The 18,729-nt window shown below is 50.4% G+C and overlaps 2 protein-coding genes across 4 annotated transcripts in view; one reads left to right on the top strand and one right to left on the bottom strand.

Moving 5' to 3' along the window:
* IDUA (alpha-L-iduronidase) overlaps positions 1-18,729 on the bottom strand; it is a 73,271-nt gene that overhangs the window by 2,499 nt on the left and 52,043 nt on the right. For 2 of the 3 annotated variants that reach the window (XM_065549790.1, XM_042845372.2), the window contains 6 exons: positions 16,964-17,180; positions 10,187-10,399; positions 9,393-9,514; positions 4,465-4,590; positions 3,278-3,354; positions 2,191-2,291 (listed from right to left, as the gene is read on the bottom strand). In XM_065549790.1, coding sequence (XP_065405862.1) covers positions 2,191-2,291; positions 3,278-3,354; positions 4,465-4,590; positions 9,393-9,514; positions 10,187-10,399; positions 16,964-17,180 — 856 coding nt within the window. The remainder of the gene's footprint in view (positions 1-2,190; positions 2,292-3,277; positions 3,355-4,464; positions 4,591-9,392; positions 9,515-10,186; positions 10,400-16,963; positions 17,181-18,729) is intronic. The other variant, XM_065549791.1, reaches the window with a different exon arrangement.
* The window catches only part of SLC26A1 (solute carrier family 26 member 1), a 63,481-nt gene that overhangs the window by 850 nt on the left and 43,902 nt on the right, over positions 1-18,729 (top strand). The window lies entirely within an intron of this gene.

Below are 18,729 nucleotides of genomic sequence, written 5' to 3'. Positions count from 1 at the left end.
CAGAAGCCAAGTTCTCCTCTAGTCCATACAAACCTGAGCAGTTTTTATTAATATAACTAAAAATATGCAGTTGAGTCAAGAAACTTGGTCTGGAGCGCTCTGTATTATAGATAGTCATCCCGCATTGTTTTCAGCTTCTTTCTCTGAGCCAGTCGCTGTAGCACTTATCCCTTACTTTGGCCAAATACTTGCTGACTTCAACAGCCGTGTTCCCTGATTCGCAGGGAGCAGCCCTGATGTTGTTAGGGCTGTCTACGGTCTCACGGTTAGCCATGGGAAGGCTGAGGCTATGTTGTGTTCAGCACACGTAGCAGCTGGTGCAAATAAAAAGCAGCTCTCAAGATGTTCTAACTTCAACCACAGCAGAAAATCAGGGACCCTGCTCCTGCAAGACCTCTTCCCCTTGCCCATGCTGTGGTTCACCTTGTGACCCTAAGAATCCCTCTCAGTGCCAACTGGCAAAGGGTCCACTAGTCTGTAACAGGCACTCCTCTCAGGCCTGACAAACTCACTACACCTGACACACTGCTTTCATAGTACTTACCCCAAAAGGCTTGCGTGAGGTGTCTAATGGAAGCTTACGTCACATTGAGCCTCATAGGCATTGGGTGGTGTACGTACGGGTGCCATTTAAGAAGTTGTGTGTATGTACTGAAAATAGGTGGATTTAGACCGTCTCCCAGGCAGGTTTGGTAAGTTGGTTTTGCCAGACAAAAGGACGTGAAGTCACCCGCCCTCCGTTCATATGTTAATCAAGCATTGCAAAGCCAACCCAAAGGATGTCCCATTTATACCTGCGAGGCAACAGGAAAAACAGGTGGACGGGGGATGGGAAAGAAAGAGTATCTGGCACCCCTGGAAGGAAACCACAGGGCAGTCACCCTGAGCCTGGGGGCAGAAACAAGGGACTTTGGGGTGTAAGAGGAAAGCTCAAGGACCCCTCTTTTATCTTGCACTTGGGGGGTGACCGGGCAGTGCAGTTACACCACAAAAACAGGATCTCAGTCAACCTTGGTTGAAATGCTGCAAGACAGGGCTGAGGTGAGAAATCGCTTTAGACAAGGTTAGCCTCCTGTTAACGTTAAGTCTGAGTCTAGTGCAAGCGGGTGATGTTTCTGTGTTATTTGTAACCTGTTGTTGTGGTTACCCGTGGTCACAATCTCATTTCCCTTGGTTAAGAAACAGATTTGTTTTCTCTATCAATAGATTACGGTGCTGTGTTGTTATGCTGCAGCTCATACTCGACTGAATCAAACAAGTGTTTACTGTTCCCTTGGGTGTAACGAACCTGGTCATGGCTGTGAGTGTCCAGCAACACGGGTTGCACGTTACAGGGGATGCTTTCAGAGTGGCTTGGGGGCCTATTAAGGAGGGGCTGGCAGAGCCCTGAGGAGAGTGCTTGAGTGGCTGGAGGGGTCCCGGAGCTGACCTCCAGCTTCCACAAGCAAAACTCCCTCACACAGGAGGCGGGGGAACAAGGTGACTCACAGGCCTGGGCATCCCAAGAGAGTATCACACACCTACACCTTGAACTGAAGCACAGCAGCTGATCTGGCCCCTGATGTCATCTGTGGGGCCTGTCTAAAATGGGAGTCTGCCCTGCTTCTGATGAAGTCACTGGCAAAACTCCCATTGCCAATAGCAGAGTCAGGATCAGGCCTGTGCCGGGTAAGTGCCCAGGGCAAGGACCATACCCTCCGGTGCTGTAAAGAACCACATACACACACGGCATGTAGTGATAGGAATATTACTGTGAATAACTGTGTGGATAACTTAGTACAGCAACATCTGGCGTGAGCTTTCCTTCCCTGTCCGTCCTGCTCGTGTGCTGTGGCAATGGAACACAGGGGCCAAGGATGGAGGTGCTTCTAGCATTCAAGCCACTGTTGACTTCAGTGGGAGTTTGCTTCAGTGAAAACTGAGCAAGGACCTCAGGATCGTATGCTTAGGGACAGATGGTGCAACCACTGTCCATGGTGACCAGGACTTACTCACAATAAGGGCGCATCCTCTAGCCCTAAGGGTATGATCCCCAGGAGAGGAACCTGGTCTCTTTTTTGGCAATGAAGCGCTTTGAACACATCTAGCTCTGTATTCCTTAAACTGAATGACAAATATAACGTAGTCCACTTTCAACCGAGTGAGAATGCTGAGGGGACAGATTAAGCTGAGTGTGAGCGCTGGCTTTACCTGGACTGTAGACCCAGAGCGTGAAGATCGTGTCTCTGGCATTAATCCGTCTGTATGCTTTTCCGTCCGATGAAAACTCAACTTCGAATGTTTTCAGACATCTAGGAAAGAAACCAAACACCTCAACTGGCTGCTGGTGACCACGGGATGGCCACATCTCCCCATCCCTGTCTCGTCTGTGCAGGAGGGTGAGGAAGAGAAATGCTTGGCGTTGCACACAACTGACCAGGGAAGTCCTGTGCTGCAGCAGACCCTCCAAACACAAGGAGCAGGGGTCATGACTCGAAAAGGCCACAAAAGAGTACCAGAGCCTTTGACAAACGGGTGAGCCCCTTCAGCTTCCCCAGACGCCAAGGGGAGAGACAAGGCTAAGCACCTCAGTGGAGATATTCAGCATCTCACAGACGGAGGCCCAATACGCAGGAAAGCCAGCACTTACTGAGGTGCACTAACCAACCCCAAAGGATGCACTGAGTTGGCTGTCCTGTGTCCCCAGTCTGCACATCAGTCGATATCGGTTGGTTTCTGGGCTAGCATGTCTACAGACAGACGGCTACTTCTTCTGACCTGGACACAGTCCTCCCCGTTTATCTCCGCATTCCTCGTTACTCACATCTGGGCAACTTGGACAGGATTGGATAAAGCAGCATCTTTTAGTACGGGGGCTTTTGTGGAGCCTCCAGGGGAGCAAGTCACCCTGAATTGCCATCAAAAACAACGAGGAGTCCTTGTGGCACCTTAGAGACTAACACATTTATTTGGGCGTAAGCTTTCGTGGGCTAAAACCCGCTTCACAGATGAATTGCCATCGTGTGTTAGTGAGGCTGCAAGCTCGGCTCACGCTCAGCGGGCAGGGTAGCCAAGAGCCTGCTCAAGATTTCCTCCCGGGGAGATCGCACGTGGGTTCGAACAGTCGTTCTGGTGATTAAAGCTACTGTGCTTTGGGAAACATTGACAAAGTGCCAGGGATAATGCCTATCACTTCGCTGAGAGAGTAAACATTGCTTAGCTATTTAATACCTAGGCCTGATAAGATTACATCTATGTCCTGGTCTTACCTCTAGCTCCGTCTTAAAAACACACTTACTTGGAATCCACGCACTCATCGTCCCAAAGTACTGCAACCTGCCCCTTTGTCAGAGGGATCAAGTGAACGCCTGTCACCTGAGACAGAGAGAGGCCCACATTAATATAGAGGGAAGAGGTGCGTTGCTACGACAACACACTGATGGTGCAGCAGCATTGGATCATATTTAACCCCTTTAATACGTAGTCTTGGCTTAACTATTTTGAAGTAGATGGGTAGCTAAAACTTCGGTGCCTCAATATGGACTTCAAATGAAGTAGCCTGGTTTTCCCAAGTAGTGAGCACCAAGGAGCTCCCTTTGATTTCAGGGGGAACCTTGAAAAAAAAAATCATTCCACTTATTTTGATGCCTCAGTCTGGACTTAAACTCAGTTTTAGATCCTTTTGCTCCAACTTCTTGGCCCCACAGTTCTGTAGCCCAATGCTCTCAGCTCCCCATATGTCCCCTGGCAGTTAAGGCTACTCGGCACCTCAAAGGACATGCTTACCAGGCTAACAGGCATCACAGCTATGACTGCGTCTTATGTGTGATTATAAAACATTTGAACAGCTTAGCTGAAATGTTATTTTTAATGCTTGGCTTTTAAGCCTTAAAGCATCCGACCCATCTTCAAGGCTAGGAAATGCTGTACTTCCCATCATTTCCTTAATGATTTTTTCCAGGAATGGGTAGGTTTGACTTTTAGCTCAGTTGGTTGCCCACACCACCTGCTGTGGGGATGTTCATCCTGGAACGTGAGTCATGGAATCGCTTTGTCACAGGAAAATTTGGCTCCTGGTTTAAATAATTCTCCTATGCTACCTTTTAACAATGAGCAGACTCAGGCATTGCTGCCTTCATTAACTAAAGTCTGATAGCCCAATAGGGTATGTCTATACTGCAATCCCACACCTGCGGCTGCCAACTGACTTGGGGTCTGGGGCTGTTTAATTGCAGTGTAGCTGTTCGGGCTTGGGCCGCAGCCCAAGGTCTGGGGCCTTCCCCCCACGCAGGATCCTAGAGCCCAGGCTCCAGCCTGAGCCCGAACATCTACACTGCAGTTAAACAGCCCCTTTGCCTGAGCCCATAAGCCCAAGTCAGTTGGCACAGGCCAGACCCTGCAGTGTAGACATGCCCGTAGGATTCAACCAGGCTGTACGGGAACAGTTACAAACTCAGTCCCCTGACACTGAATCATGGTACCTACTTGATTGGGAACAGAGTGAGGTCTTGCACAGACATGGATGAGGAAGACCGACGGAAGTGGGAGTTCCTGTTTCAAGATCAGGCGGCCGTCCCCAGGAAATGGGAATGGTCCGGTCACCACCGGGTCCTGCAAAACCGAAGCCGAATGGAGGCGGTGTGTAAAGAAATCAATATTCACCATTCTTTCTACACTCATTTTAGAGCCGCGCTGATTCTGCAGTGTAACGCTGCTGTACCTCTAAATTAGCACTGCCACTTTTAATGGCATTTAAAAAGTTTACAGCCTGCTAGATCATAACTTGCAGCATTTCTCAGTGAAACAGGAGACTAATATCTGTTCCTCTCCTTTATCTAACTGTTCAGTGATTGTAGGGCCTGTTTGCCTGGCTAATTAGTTAGGACCCAGATGCCCAAAATGTGGGTTGTGACCTCAGGGAGGGGAGGGGTCAAAGAAGGTCATACAAGATGCCCAGGTTTGCAAATTTGGTAATGTTGAAAACAGGGGGAAAAAAAGGACACACAAGAGCCTTGTAATGTGTTCCATATGGCCAGCCATGGCTGGGACCTCCGTTCAGTGTAGATTAGCGCAGGATGTGAGTGGGCGCAGCAGACAGCTAAGAGTATTAGACCTCTTCCAGTGTGTGTGTGGGCCTGATACAGGACAAGTCCCACGAAGAGCCCTTGGGACGACACGAAGTGCAAGACGCCATGCACGAACCCCACTGCAGGACTGGAGCAGCAGAGCAGTTGGCCAAGCCTGAAGAGCACGGCTGAGCCTCGCATGGACTGGCCATTGTTTGGTCTTCACCGGAGCTCAGTTCTGGTTGAGGGACGACTGGTGGAAAGGGCAGCATTAGGCTGTTTCTATGCCAATGTGGAAATGGGATGGACACGTATGATGTATGGTTTATTAGTTTTGTGAGTGCCGTGTGCAGTTTGTTCCAAAGGGCTGCATCGGAGTTCGAAGCCTGCAGAGTCACTGTGATCTTTAGAAGCCAAACATCCATCGCTGAAAGGAGTCTGAGGTTTTAAGGAGGGAGCCTGAAAACCAAGGCCACTTGCATGCCAGTTTGAGTAATGACACAGAAACGCCCTTCTGATTAGCTATCTTTGCAAAGCTCGCCACAGTGCAAGGTGCACATGGTGTGCAAAAGAGGCACCTTCCCCCCGCAGTGGAAATGACTGAATTATAGGAATAGCTACTCGCTTGAAACTAGCGTCAGCCCCTTTCGTGCCAGTGAGGGCGTTTACAGCTGCCGACTGGGCAGGGGAGGAATAGGTTAAGTGTCTGGCCTGAAGACAGAGCCTGTAGTTAGCTCTGCTTCATAACACCTGCCAGGTAATTCAAGCCTGGGGGTGTCCTCTGCAGCTGGAGGGAATAAGTGGGAGAAAGCAGATTTCAGAGAGCTGGTAGAGCAAGGATCTCATGGATGCCTGAGCGATAAGTAAAGCAGTCTGGCGGGAGAGTGCTGGATACCCAAACCAAGGGAAGTTCCTATCTACTTCGGACTGAGAAGGGGGAGTTGCATTACCCCACATCACCCTTAACTTAGCCCCTAGGCCTGAGAATACAGAAGGAAGCCAGCAGGCTTTCCCTGAGGGGAAGGAAAGTGTAGGCTACAGACCGTTCATTCACACAGTCAGTGGGCAGATGGGACCAGCTGTCCTCAGTCCCCAGCCCTCTGAATTTAAGGCACCAGCTCTTTAAATGCCCAGTGAATAAGGGCAACTCCAGACCCCCCTAAGGAAGAAGGGAAGGCTGGGAGAGACCTACAGATATGTTGATTTTTGTCTCTCTGGATCTAACCCCAGCTGTTGACATCCAGCACAAGATGCTGGTTTTGTTACGGAAGGGTTCTCTCTACCTCTCCGTGAGCGGCTTTTCTGTCTAGTTCCTACTGTGGCCAGTCAGCTCTCTTCCACTAGCTCCTTGGACATACAGAGTGCTTATTTGAGACTTTCCATGAAGCAGCTGCAGATCTCTGCTTTCCGTGCGAGTGGCGTATTGCAATCTTTGGGGACAGAGCCCAGCCGATGACAGTTAGAAGCAACATGATCGTATGGATCCTAAACATCCGACCTAGTGCCTCACACTTTCATACGCTGTGTGTCTGCAAACCTGCACTTGTCCTTCATCAAGCTCTGAACTAGTGACCTGCCCAGAAAGCTGTCCAGTGAATGGAGAGCTTTTGCATTGCCCTAGTTTCCCACCACCAGTAGCTCCTCTCACACTAGCGAGGTGGCTTTCATGAGGCAAAGTTCCCGTTCTCCTCTTGATTTTAAGGACAGAGGTGCAGGTTTTCCTGCGTGATCAGCATTCTCCCCTTGCTGACGCCTTCGCCAATTCATCCTGGGTTTAATTTACTGATGTACGTGGGCACTTCATTGAGCTTCACTCTTCTCTCCAGCCGGGAATATCGATGTTCTGTCCAGGCGTAACAAGGCAGACGCACTCATTGTAGAAAACACCCGGAAGCTGATAATCAAGTGGAGTCGTTTCCTCTTGTTTCAGACTCTATTGAAGAAACTGAGCAGCTGATAACTCAGCATTTGGAGGGAATTTCAGACCCAGCTGTACTTCCCTGATCTCCCACACACAAAGAGGAGGCTCACCAAACACTTTGTCTCCCTTTTAAGCTGTTGCAGCACTTGGCAACAAGATTCAGGCCAGGCCCTCAGCCAGCTTTGGATAGCTCGGAAGGAGGAGGCTGACTAAGGTGTAAGATCTCATCCCACTTTTCTCCTTGTAGTTCAGCCAGTCAAGTTTCTAAGATGGTGGCGATAAGTGTAGAATTGTGTAGACTGTCAATCACAGTTCCTTAAGTCTGTTCAGCCAATCCAGTCGGCACTGTCTTCCAGCAGCCAGACAGGTTTCTCCACTGTGCCGAGTACAATGTTTCTCTTTCATGAATTTTGTATAATTAATTAGAGCATGGTAGTTACACGCTTTGGCCTGGTCATAGTTAGGGATCAGAAGTCTTGAGGGAGGGTTTGCAGATATTCTTTAATCTGTAAATTATTATCAGCTCCAGAAACTTGAGAAACTCTGTAATAGGGCATTAAAAAAACCACAAAGGTGAAATTCAGCCCGTATTAAAGCCAACGAGAGTTTTGCCACTGGCTCCAATGGTGCCAGGATTTCTCCCAAAATGTCACGTTCACTTTCTGGTTTGGATTTATCTTCAGAGGAATGAGAGAGGAGATTACTTGCTTTAAACATCTGTTACTGCTTGATCACGGCAGGGCAGTCGCTTCTTAAACGGCCGGACAATCGGTAAGGCAGGTTGGTGATCTGCACTCAGTCCTATTGGCTGAATGTTTAGTAAAAGCTGCTACAATGCCAAATGTGTTTGAATTGCCCATCTGTGGTGGTTGGAGGGCTGCACATGCTAACTGACTTACAGCCACCTATCTGAGACTTGTCCTACATTTTATTTTTCCCCTGGTCAGTACGACTATGGACTTAGATTTAAAATATAATGTAAAAAGCAAAGAGCAGACACAAACAAGAGGGTTCCCACTGATCTCTGCAGTCCCTGAGCAGTCTTAAAGCTTTCAAGCAAGCGGTAATGCAGCTGCCTGTCTAGGCTTATCATGGTCATCAAGGAGGGAAGAGGTGATAACCACATGACTCAGTCAATGCTAAACTTAGTATCTAAATAATCCTCCAGAAACAGCAGTTCTCAAACTTTAGCAACCAGAGGACCCACATTTTGATTAAAAAATTTTCAGGGACTCCTAAGCCCCCTTGATCAGCCCCAGGCCCTGCCCCCACTCCACCCATTCCCCCAAGTCCCCACCCCTACCCCTCCTCTTCCCGTCCCCCACTCACTCCATCCCCCCGCCCTCTGTCGCTCGCTCTCCCCCACCCTCCCTCACTTTCACTGGGCTGGGCAGGGGGTTGGGATATAGGAGGGGGTGCGGACTCTGGGAGGGAGTTTGGGTGTGGGTTCTGGGATGGGGCAGAGGGTTGGGGTATAGGAGGGGGTGAGGGATCTGGGAGGGAGTTTGGGTTCAGGGTGTGGGTTCTGGGATGGGGCAAGGGGTTGAGGTGTAGGAGGGGGTGCGGGCTCTGGGAGGCAGTTTGGGTGTGGGGTGCGGTTCTGGGATGGGGCAGGGGGTTGGGGTGTAGGAGGGTGTGCAGCTCTGGGAGGGAGTTTGGGTGTGGGTTCTGGGATGGGGCAGAGGGTTGGGGTGTAGGAAGGGGTGCGAGATCTGGGAGGGAGTTTGGGTGTGGGGTGCGGTTCTGGGATGGGGCAGGGGGTTGGGGTGTAGGAGAGGGTGCAGCTCTGGGAGGGAGTTTGGGTGCGGGGTGCGAGTTCTGGGCTGGGGTAGGGGGTTGGGGGTAGGAGTGGGTGCGGGCTCTGGGAGGGAATTTGGGTGTGGGTTCTGGGATGAGGCAGGGGGTTGAGGTGTAGGTTCTGGCCAGGTGGCGCTTACTTTGGACGGCTCCTGAAAGCAACAGCTCCTAGGCAGGGGAGAGGGGGGTCTCCGCGCACTGCCCCTGCCCACAGGCACTGCCCCCACAGCTCCCATTGGCCACAGTTCCCGGCCCATGGGAGCCGTGGAATTAGCGCTCGGGGCAGGGGCAGCACGTGGAGACCCACTGCCACCCCCACCCCCCCCGCCCCCAGAGACCGCAGGGACATGCCAGCTGCTTCCAGGAGCAGCGTGGAGCCTGGGGAGGCAGGGAACCTGCCTTAGTCCTGCTGTTCTGCTGGACTTTTAGCGCCTACAACCTCTGGGCGTGCAGGAGGCGCTGGGAAGGAAGGGGAGGAGTTGAGGGAGGGAGGGCGGGGGAGGAGTTGATCAGCGGGGCCCGCGGACCCCAATTTGCGAAACGCTGCTCCAGAACATAAACCAGTCATCAGGCTCCTTGGCCATAATGTCACCAGTTCATGAACAATTTTTACCGCATATGCATCATACCTCGGCATCCCTTATTTGTTGGAATTGCTTTACAGAAGGAAAATCGGGGCTTCCTACTTTCTTCCACTCCAAATAGGGATTGGTTAGGTTGTTGTCCAGGTAGTATGTCACATACACAAGCTCTTTGGAGACACAAAGGAAACCTGTAAAGCTCCGGATCTGGGTTTAAAGACAAAGGGTCAAACTTTCAAAAGTACTTAAATGACTTAGGAGCCAAAGTCCCATTTTCAAAAGTGACTTAAGAGCCTGAATCTCACTGAAAGTCAACGGGACTCGGGGTAAAATTTTCACAGGTGCCTAAGACTAAATATTTTCAAGCCTTGGTCCTTAATGTTATGCTCTTAAATTCCTATCTACGCTCCTAAATAGAAGTGTCCTGACTTTCACAGACGCTGACCTCTAGTAGCAACTGTTGAAGACAACACCAGCAAATCCTACACACCATGCAATGTTCAATATCTAGATTACATTATGATCAATCCCAGAGGGAGCTCTTTGCTCAGCGAGACCTGGCTTAGGGGCAGCTGGGCTGAATAGTTTCTGAAAGTGTAGAATTCCCTGTATCCCTTCAAGGCCAGAGGCAGGCCCAACTCTGGGATCAGGGTCCACAGTCTTTCCTAATCCAGTGCTCCTAGACCCCAGAAAATCCGGGGCTGCCAGGTAAGGAGAGATTTCTAGCTTGATAATATACAAATTCTAGATGTGACCTCAGTTGTGAAATGAACCCTTTGGAAATGTTTGCCGTGAACCTTTTCCTGGTTCAGTACCCAAATCCCCACACGCAGCCCATTTACCTGCATGCCTGGGGAAACGGGTAACGTTCACTGTCACAGCACTGATGTTAGAGGATGTCCGGTTGTCATCACTAGCGTAGATCAGTATGGTGGCCTGCCAGCTGTCTGACGACTGTAGCTCCGCAGGAGTGTGCACGGTGGCTAGTACTCCAACAGTGTCGGTGTCGGCACTTTCGCCTTTGCTGATAATATCTGCAAAAACTTGGTTTTCCCCTGGAAGTAAAAATACATTTTTGTCACATCAGGTAACTACACCAGCGGTAGACCTGTGACGAGGTGAAACACAGAACTGTCTATACGCAGGGCTGAGCTACAGATTACTTGGTTATACCAGCATGAATTTGGAGGAGCACTGGTGAAGTCACTGAATTTACCCTGCCATAACTGAAACTGCCCATGGTGATCAGCTCTGGAAATACAGCCCAGGTTCTGCAAAGCACTTCAGCATGTGCATAAATCTCATTTACTATGTTTGTACAGCATCTGGCACAGTGGTCCGCCAACCTGTTTGGCCTTTAGGTACTACATGCTGTGACAGACCCAGACCAGTGGGGTACAGGAGTCTGGTAGAGGGAAAATATACTGGTCACTGGATGAGTAGTTTTCTGTTCCCTGAGTGACCAGAGCAGGGGCTGCACTAGAGTAATCAGGAACATGCTAGAACCAGTTAAGACAGGCAGGCTAATTAGGACACCTGGAGCCAATTAAGAAGAAACTGCTAGAATCAATTGAGGCAGGCTAATCAGGGCACCTGGGTTTGAAAAGGAGCTCACTTCAGTTTGTGGTGTGAGTGTGAGGAGCTGGGAGCAAGAGGCGCAAGGAGCTGAGAGTGAGAGGGTGTGCTACTGGAGGACTAAGGAGCACAAGCGTTATCAGACACCAAGAGGAAGGTCCTGTGGTGAGACTAAGGAAGATGTTTGGAGGAGGCCATGGGGAAGTAGCCCAGGGAGTTGTAGCTGTCATGCAGCTGTTACAGGAGGCACTATAGACAGCTGCAGTCCACAGGGCCCTGGGCTGGAACCCGGAGTAGAGGGCGGGCCCGGGTTCCCCCCAAACCTCCCAATTGACCTGGACTGTGGGTTCTTCCAGAGGGGAAGGTCTCTGGGCTGTTCCCTAACCCACATGGTGAATCTCTGAGGCAAGAAAATCCGCCAATAAGCGCAGGACCCACCAAGATAGAGGAGGAACTTTGTCACACTGGTGTCAGGGGTGGGATCTTGGGGTGCACAGTGTAGTGGAAGAAGGAGGGTGATTTAAAAAAAAAAAAAAAAAAAAAGGAGGGGGTTTATTTTTTTTTTCACCACAATGGATGACGTAGTGCGGGCACTGATACATGCTACGGCGGCCCAGCAGGAGGCTACCCGTCTCCAGGCAGCCGCCCAACAGGAGACAGTGCGGCTGCAGCAAGAGACTAATCGCCTGCTGATGGACCAGGCTGCTCAAGATCGAGCTATGCTGCGGGAACTGGTAAACCAGGTAAAGTCCCTTACAGAGCTGAATCGCGGCCATGATGGAACGCGGCTCATACGGGCCAGCCATTGGCTGCAGAAAATGACACGGGAGGATGATGTAGAGGCATACCTTCTGGCCTTTGAGAGGACAGCCCTACGGGAGGCCTGGCCTCGAGATCAGTGGTCTGGCATCCTTGCCCCATTCCTGTGTGGGGAGGCCCAGAAGGCCTACCATGATCTGCCTGAAGAGGCTGCGGCAGACTACCCCCAGCTGAAAGCAGAGATCCTGGCCAGATCTGGGGTAACGACAGCAATGCGGGCCCAGTAGTATCACGGTTGGAGGTACCAGGAAGACAAAACCCCGCGGTCCCAATTGTATGACCTCATCCATCTCGCATGAAAGTGGTTGCAAACAGAATCCCGGAGTCCGGAAGAGATACTAGTGGTTCTGGTCATCGACCGATACATGAGGGGACTATCACCAGACCTTCGTGCCTGGGTAAGCCAGAATGAACCCTCCACCTATGACGAGGTTGTCGCCCTGGTAGAGAGGCGAAGGACAGCGAGGGAGCTGACCCGACCAGTTAAGGAAGAGGCACCCCGGGTTAAACTAGCAGCACCAAGCCCTAAAGTTCGGGTGACTGGGCTACCAGGAGGGCCCAGGTGGAAAAAGAGAGAGGCTGAAGGCCCATCAGAAGCCAGAAAGAGTCGGAGCAGTTAGGGAGATGGGGTCCCTGTGGAAGGGAAAACCCAGGGACCAGGACCCTACTTCATAATGAAGAAGGATCTCTTATACCGGGTTGCACCAGTACAGGGGCAGAAGGTACAGCAGATCCTAGTATCTCAAAAACACCAGAACGCTGTATTAAGTCTTGCTCATAGTCCTCTTTTTGGGGGGCATTTGGGGGGTAGAGAAGACCCTGGCACGAGTCCTATGATGGTTCTTCTGGCCCGGAGTACATGAAGAAGTGCGGAAGTACTGGGCCTCCTGCCCGGAGTGTCAGCTGCACAGTCCCCGTCCCCACTTGAGGGCACCTTTAGTACCCCTTCCCATCATAGAGGTCCCCTTCGAGCGAATAGACATGGACATAGTGGGACCCCTGGAGAAGACGGCTTGGGGCCACCAATATATACTTGTTGTTTTGGACTATGCTACTCGCTACCCAGAAGCCGTCCCCCTGCGGAACACGGCCTCTAAAACTATAGCCAAAGAGCTGGTGGGGATCTTTGCCCGAATGGGGCTACCAAAGGAGATATTAACCGACCAAGGAACCCCATTTATGTCAAAGCTAATGAAGGACCTCTACGCTGCTCCATATACATACCCTGAGAACTTCGGTCTACCATCCGCAGACTGAGGGGTTGGTAGAAAGGTTTAACCGAACTCTCAAGGCTATGATAAGGAAGGTGGTAAGTCGGGACGGGAAGGATTGGGACACCCTACTACCCTACCTTATGTTCGCTATCTGGGAGGTACCACAGGCCTCAACTGGGGTTTTCCCCCTGTCAAAGTTAGACTCAGGACTCATAGTTTGTTAGACCACTCTGTTTTATTAGCACAGCGCTCTGCTAATACATTCAGATAATGTGAGCCCCCATGCAAGATTCAAACAGTCTTATTTATACAGATAAAAGGGTGCAAACTAAACAAAGGGACAGAGAGAGCAAAATTGTAAAATTTGCATAGGGCACAATATGCATATCCTGCTTCCTTATTAACTCTTATCAATCTAAGGCTAATGCTTCACCAATTGCCCTTAAGTGGGGCAATTCATTAAGCAGTTAATGTCTGCTTTCCTGCCCCCTGGCTTGCAGCATTTCTCATTTCTACTTAAAGGTACATACAGCATTCTTTAATTCATTCTGTTTCTTTAATAGAATTCATTTCACTTTCACACCCCCTTCGAGTTATTATACGGGCGTCACCCCCATGGCATACTAGATATCGCCAAAGAGATCTGGGAAGAGGAACCCAATGAGGGGAGAAATATAATAGAGCATGTAATGCAGATGTGAGACCAGATAGCCCGGGTTACCCCTATTGTACGGGAACATTTGGAGAAGGCACAAGAGGCCCAGCGAACCCATTACAATCGCTAGGCAAAAGTGCGACAGTTCCAACCAGGGGATCGGGTTATGGTTTTGGTACCCACGGCAGAAAACAAGCTTCTGGCCCAATGGCAGGGGCCCTATCAGATAGTTGAACCCGTGGGGGAAGTAACCTACAAGGTGCGGCAGCCAGGATGCAGAAAACAAGAACAGATTTATCACGTTAACCTTCTGAAATCCTAGAATGCACAAGAGGCATGCACAACAGTCCAAAAAGACCTAACCCAGGAAAACAAGCCTTCCAAACAGGTGAGAGTGTCCCCGATTTAACACCAGACCAGAAGAATGAGGTGTCTGAGATGATCTTCCAGAACCAAGATGTGTTCTTGACAAAACCGGGTCGAGCAACCGAGACATATCACCACATGGTCACGAACCCTGGGGCCAGAGTAACAATGAGGCCCTATCGGGTGCCAGCGGCAAAAAGGGAGGAAATAAAAGCAGAAGTAAAAAAAACGCTGGAGTTGGGGATCATCGAAGAATCCCACAGTCAGTGGTCCAGCCCAATCGTGCTGGTGCCCAAACCAGATGGCACCACAAGATTTTGCAACGACTTCCGGCGACTAAACGAAGTATCCCAGTTCGACATGTACCCCATACCTCGCATAGATGAGCTAGTGGACCGTCTGGGTAATGCCCGGTACTTGACTACCCTAGACTTGACAAAGGGGTACTGGCAGATTCCCCTTGCGGAAGACGCAAAGGAAAAGATTGCGTTCTCTACACCAGAGGGTCTTTTTCAATATACTGTCCTCCCTTTTGGACTACATGGGGCCCCAGCTACCTTCCAGCGCCTCATGGACAAGCTATTACGCCCGCATAACAGTTATGCTGCTGCCTACTTGGACGATGTGGTCATTCATACCCCAGACTGGAAAACCCACCTGGAGAAGGTGGAGGCAGTCCTCGATACCTTCAGGCGAGCTGGCCTTACAGCAAACCCTGCCAAGTGCGCTGTAGGGTTTACAGAGGCCAAATATCTTGGCTACATTGTGGGAAAAGGTCTGGTAAAACCCCAAGTGAACAAGTTAGAGGCCATCCAAAATTGGCCCCGACCAAGTCGCAAGAAACAAGTCCGGGCGTTCCTAGGTGTGGTGGGGTATTACCGACGATTTATCCCCCACTTTGCCACAAGGGCAAGCCCCCTGACAGACCTAGTGAAAGCCTGTGGACCTGATCTGGTGAGATGGTCTGACGCAGCAGAGGAAGCATTCACAGACCTACGCACTGCCCTCTGCAGTAACCCTGTACTGATAAACTCCTTGGTGAAATCAGGGGCTATCCTGCAGACGGATGCATCGGAAGTAGGGTTGGGGGCCGTTCTATCACAGATGGTCGGGGAGGAGGAACACCCAATTCTATACCTCAGTCGGAAACTCCTTCCAAGGGAACAAAAATATGCAGTGGTGGAGAGAGAATGCCTCGCTGTAAAATGGGCCATGGAAACATTGCGCTACTACCTGCTCGGGCACAGATTTGTCCTCGTGACCGACCATGCCCCTCTTCAATGGACGCAGCGGAACAAGGAGAAGAACACAAGGGTGACCAGATGGTTCTTATCCCTCCAACCTTTCCAGTTCCATGTGCAACACAGAGCAGGGAGCCGTCATGGCAACGCTGATGGCTTGTCACGTGTGCACTGTCTGGCGTCCCAAGCTGCCCAATCCCTTGGCGTTGAGCAGGGGGGAGGGATGTGTGACAGACCCAGACCAGTGGGGTACAGGAGTCTGGTAGAGGGAAAATATACTGGTCACTGGATGAGTAGTTTTCTGTTCCCTGAGTGACCAGAGCAGGGGCTGCACTAGCGTAATCAGGAACCTGCTAGAACCAGTTAAGGCAGGCAGGCTAATCAGGGCACCTGGGTTTTAAAAAGGAGCTCACTTCAGTTTGTGGTGGGAGTGTGAGGAGCTGGGAGCAAGAGGCGCAAGGAGCTGAGAGTCAGAGGGTGCGCTGCTGGAGGACTGAGGAGCACAAGCGTGATCACACACCAGGAGGAAGGGCCTGTGGTGAGACTAAGGAAGGTGTTTGGAGGAGGCCATGGGGAAGTAGCCCAGGGAGTTGTAGCTGTCATGCAGCTGTTACAGGAGGCACTATAGACAGCTACAGTCCACAGGGCCCTGGGCTGAAACCCGGAGTAGAGGGTGGGCCCGGGTTCCCCCCAAACCTCCCAACTGACCTGGATTGAGGGTTCTTCCAGAGGGGAAGGTCTCTGGGCTGTTCCCCAACCTACATGGTGAATCTCTGAGGCAAGAAAATCCGCCAATAAGCGTAAGACCCACCAAGATAGAGGAGGAACTTTGTCACAATGCCTAATAACAGTTTTAAGTCAATAAGACTTAAGCGTGTGTTTAAGAGAATCAGGGCCTAGATTAACACCTTGGCAGGAGCTCAGACGAATTGAGAGGCCGGAGAGCTTATTAAAGAGAAATATAGCTTGAATGGACCTGGCCCGAGAGGATACCAGTCCACAAATATAAAAGGAAAGGTACTGACCGAGGTGGCATACGGGGGTATAAATAGAAGCAATAGGATCAATTTAGAGCAGGGGTGGTGAGCCTGAGCCTGAGAAGGAGCCAGAATTTACCAATGTACATTGCCAAAGAGCCACAGTAATACGTCAGCAGCCCCCTCCACCAACTCCCCCCCCATGCTCCCAGCGCCTCCTGCCCACTGGCTGCCCCACCGATCAGCGCCTCCCCCTCCCTTCTGATCAGCTGTTTCGTGGCGTGCAGGAGGCTCTGGGGGGGAGGGGGAGGAGCAAGGGCACGGCAGGCTCAGAGAAGGGGGCGGGAAGGGATGGAGTGGGGGCAGGGCCTGGGGCAGAGCCAGGGGTTGAGCAGGGAGCACCCCCCGGCGCATTGGAAAGTTGGCACCTGTAGCTCCAGCCCCGGAGTCGGTGCCTATACAAGGAGCCGCAGATTAACTTCTGAAGAGCCGCGTGTGGCTCCAGAGCCACAGGTCGGCCACCCCGATTTTGAGGGATAACAGACTGTCAGGAAAACAGTCTGACACCAAGACTGTTAATCTCCCAGGGGGAGGGGTGGAAGCGCCATTCCTTGTGACACATCCAACTGGACTGGACAAACTGCTAGTAAATGTGGAGGAGGGAATAACCCCGCGTTAGCAGGAAGATGGAGTAGATGACCTGTTGATAGATTTTAAGCACGTAACTTGCATGTGACTGGGGACTGGCACTTAAAACAAACATTTACCATACCTAGCAGTGCCAGCAATCCCATTACGGTCAGCCCAGGCTTCCTCACCATCTGGACATGAGGTGGCTTTGTGTTGTTCATCTGAAATCGGGCAGTCAGCGTTCTCTGGGTGAAGTAATGCGGATGGTAGTTCATGAAGGCATTGTCGTTACTCAGCAAAGTGTAGTTGATAGTGTTGTTGGCTTTGGAAATGAGCAGGTTTTGATGTTGGATGATTACCTGTAAAGTAATGGGGAAAACTGGCCGTCATGCTGGGGAAAAACCACTTCTTGCTGACACTCTAACGAATAGAATCCTATTTTAAAACCAACGGTCTTATTTTTGTTGAACTGCATAGTCAGCATACGTGATCCTGTGGCAGTTCTACATGATGGGCTGCTTCTGCCTGGGGCCACTTTAACTCATTTCTGTGCATTTGTTTACCCGCTGAAAACAGCGGAGTAGAGCACCCTTGCTTCATTTGGATACTGTAGTGAAGCTACAGAACTAGTTTCATCCCTACGCTGCCACCCGTGTGTGCAGGATGAAGATCTGTACAGGCAATGAAAGCAAAAGCATACAACATTTTGGCTTCAAAATTCATGAAGATCATCTCAGAGTGGCTTTAGTTCACATAAGCTCTCAGGTTGGCTAACATCAGGGCATCAGTAGGATTGCGGCAGTGCGTTGACTCAGATGTGAAGGATTAACCCTACCCGTGAGAATGCACGGGGAGCAGCGGGTTCTCTGTGAGAATGCCAAGCGCTGCACAAAGGAAGAGTTCTAGACACGCTGCGTAAGCAGGCAGTGAAGGGGCTCAAGCCATGTTAGCTGGACACTGGGATTACAGTCAATGGAGATAGCTCTACTAGATTTCTGAAGAGAGTTCTGCAGTCCTTTTGGAAAATCTGGAAACTTCACAACATCCCTGAGAAACTCTTTATTAATAGTGAAGGTGGACACACATTTCCTCAGGAAGTGAAGTCTTAAGTGTCCAGAGGATGGAATTATTAGCGTGGTTTTCACAGATTCATAGATTCTAGTACTGGAAGGGACCTTGAGAGGTCATCGAGTCCAGTCCCCTGCCCGCATGGCAGGACCAAATACTGTCTAGACCATCCCTGATATACATTTATCTAACCTACTCTTAAATATCTCCAGAGATGGAGATTCCACAACCTCCCTCGGCAATTTATTCCATTGTTTAACCACACTGACAGTTAGGATCTTTTTCCTAATGTCCAACCTAAACCTCCCTTGCTGCAGTTTAAGCCCATTGCTTCTTGTTCTATCCTTAGAGGCTAAGGTGAACAAGTTTTCTCCCGCCTCCTTATGACACCCTTTTAGATACCTGAAAACTGCTATCATGTCCCCTCTCAGTCTTCTCTTTTCCAAACTAAACAAACCCAATTCTTTCAGCCTTCCTTCATAGGTCATGTTCTCAAGACCTTTAATCATTCTTGTTGCTCTTCTCTGGACCCTCTCCAATTTCTCCACATCTTTCTTGAAATGCGGTGCCCAGAACTGGACACAATACTCCAGCTGAGGCCTAACCAGCGCAGAGTAGAGCGGAAGAATGACTTCTCGTGTCTTGCTCACAACACACCTGTTAATACATCCCAGAATCATGTTTGCTTTTTTTTGCAACAGCATCACACTGTTGACTCATATTTAGCTTGTGGTCCACTATAACCCCTAGATCCCTTTCTGCCGTACTCCTTCCTAGACAGTCTCTTCCCATTCTGTATGTGTGAAACTGATTTTTTCTTCCTAAGTGGAGCACTTTGCA

The sequence above is a fragment of the Chrysemys picta genome, chromosome 6 (assembly GCF_011386835.1).
Source record: "Chrysemys picta bellii isolate R12L10 chromosome 6, ASM1138683v2, whole genome shotgun sequence".
NCBI lineage: Eukaryota > Metazoa > Chordata > Testudines > Emydidae > Chrysemys > Chrysemys picta.
The sequence above is the reverse complement of the archived record's forward strand: the minus strand, read 5'-3'. Positions and strand labels throughout refer to the sequence as shown.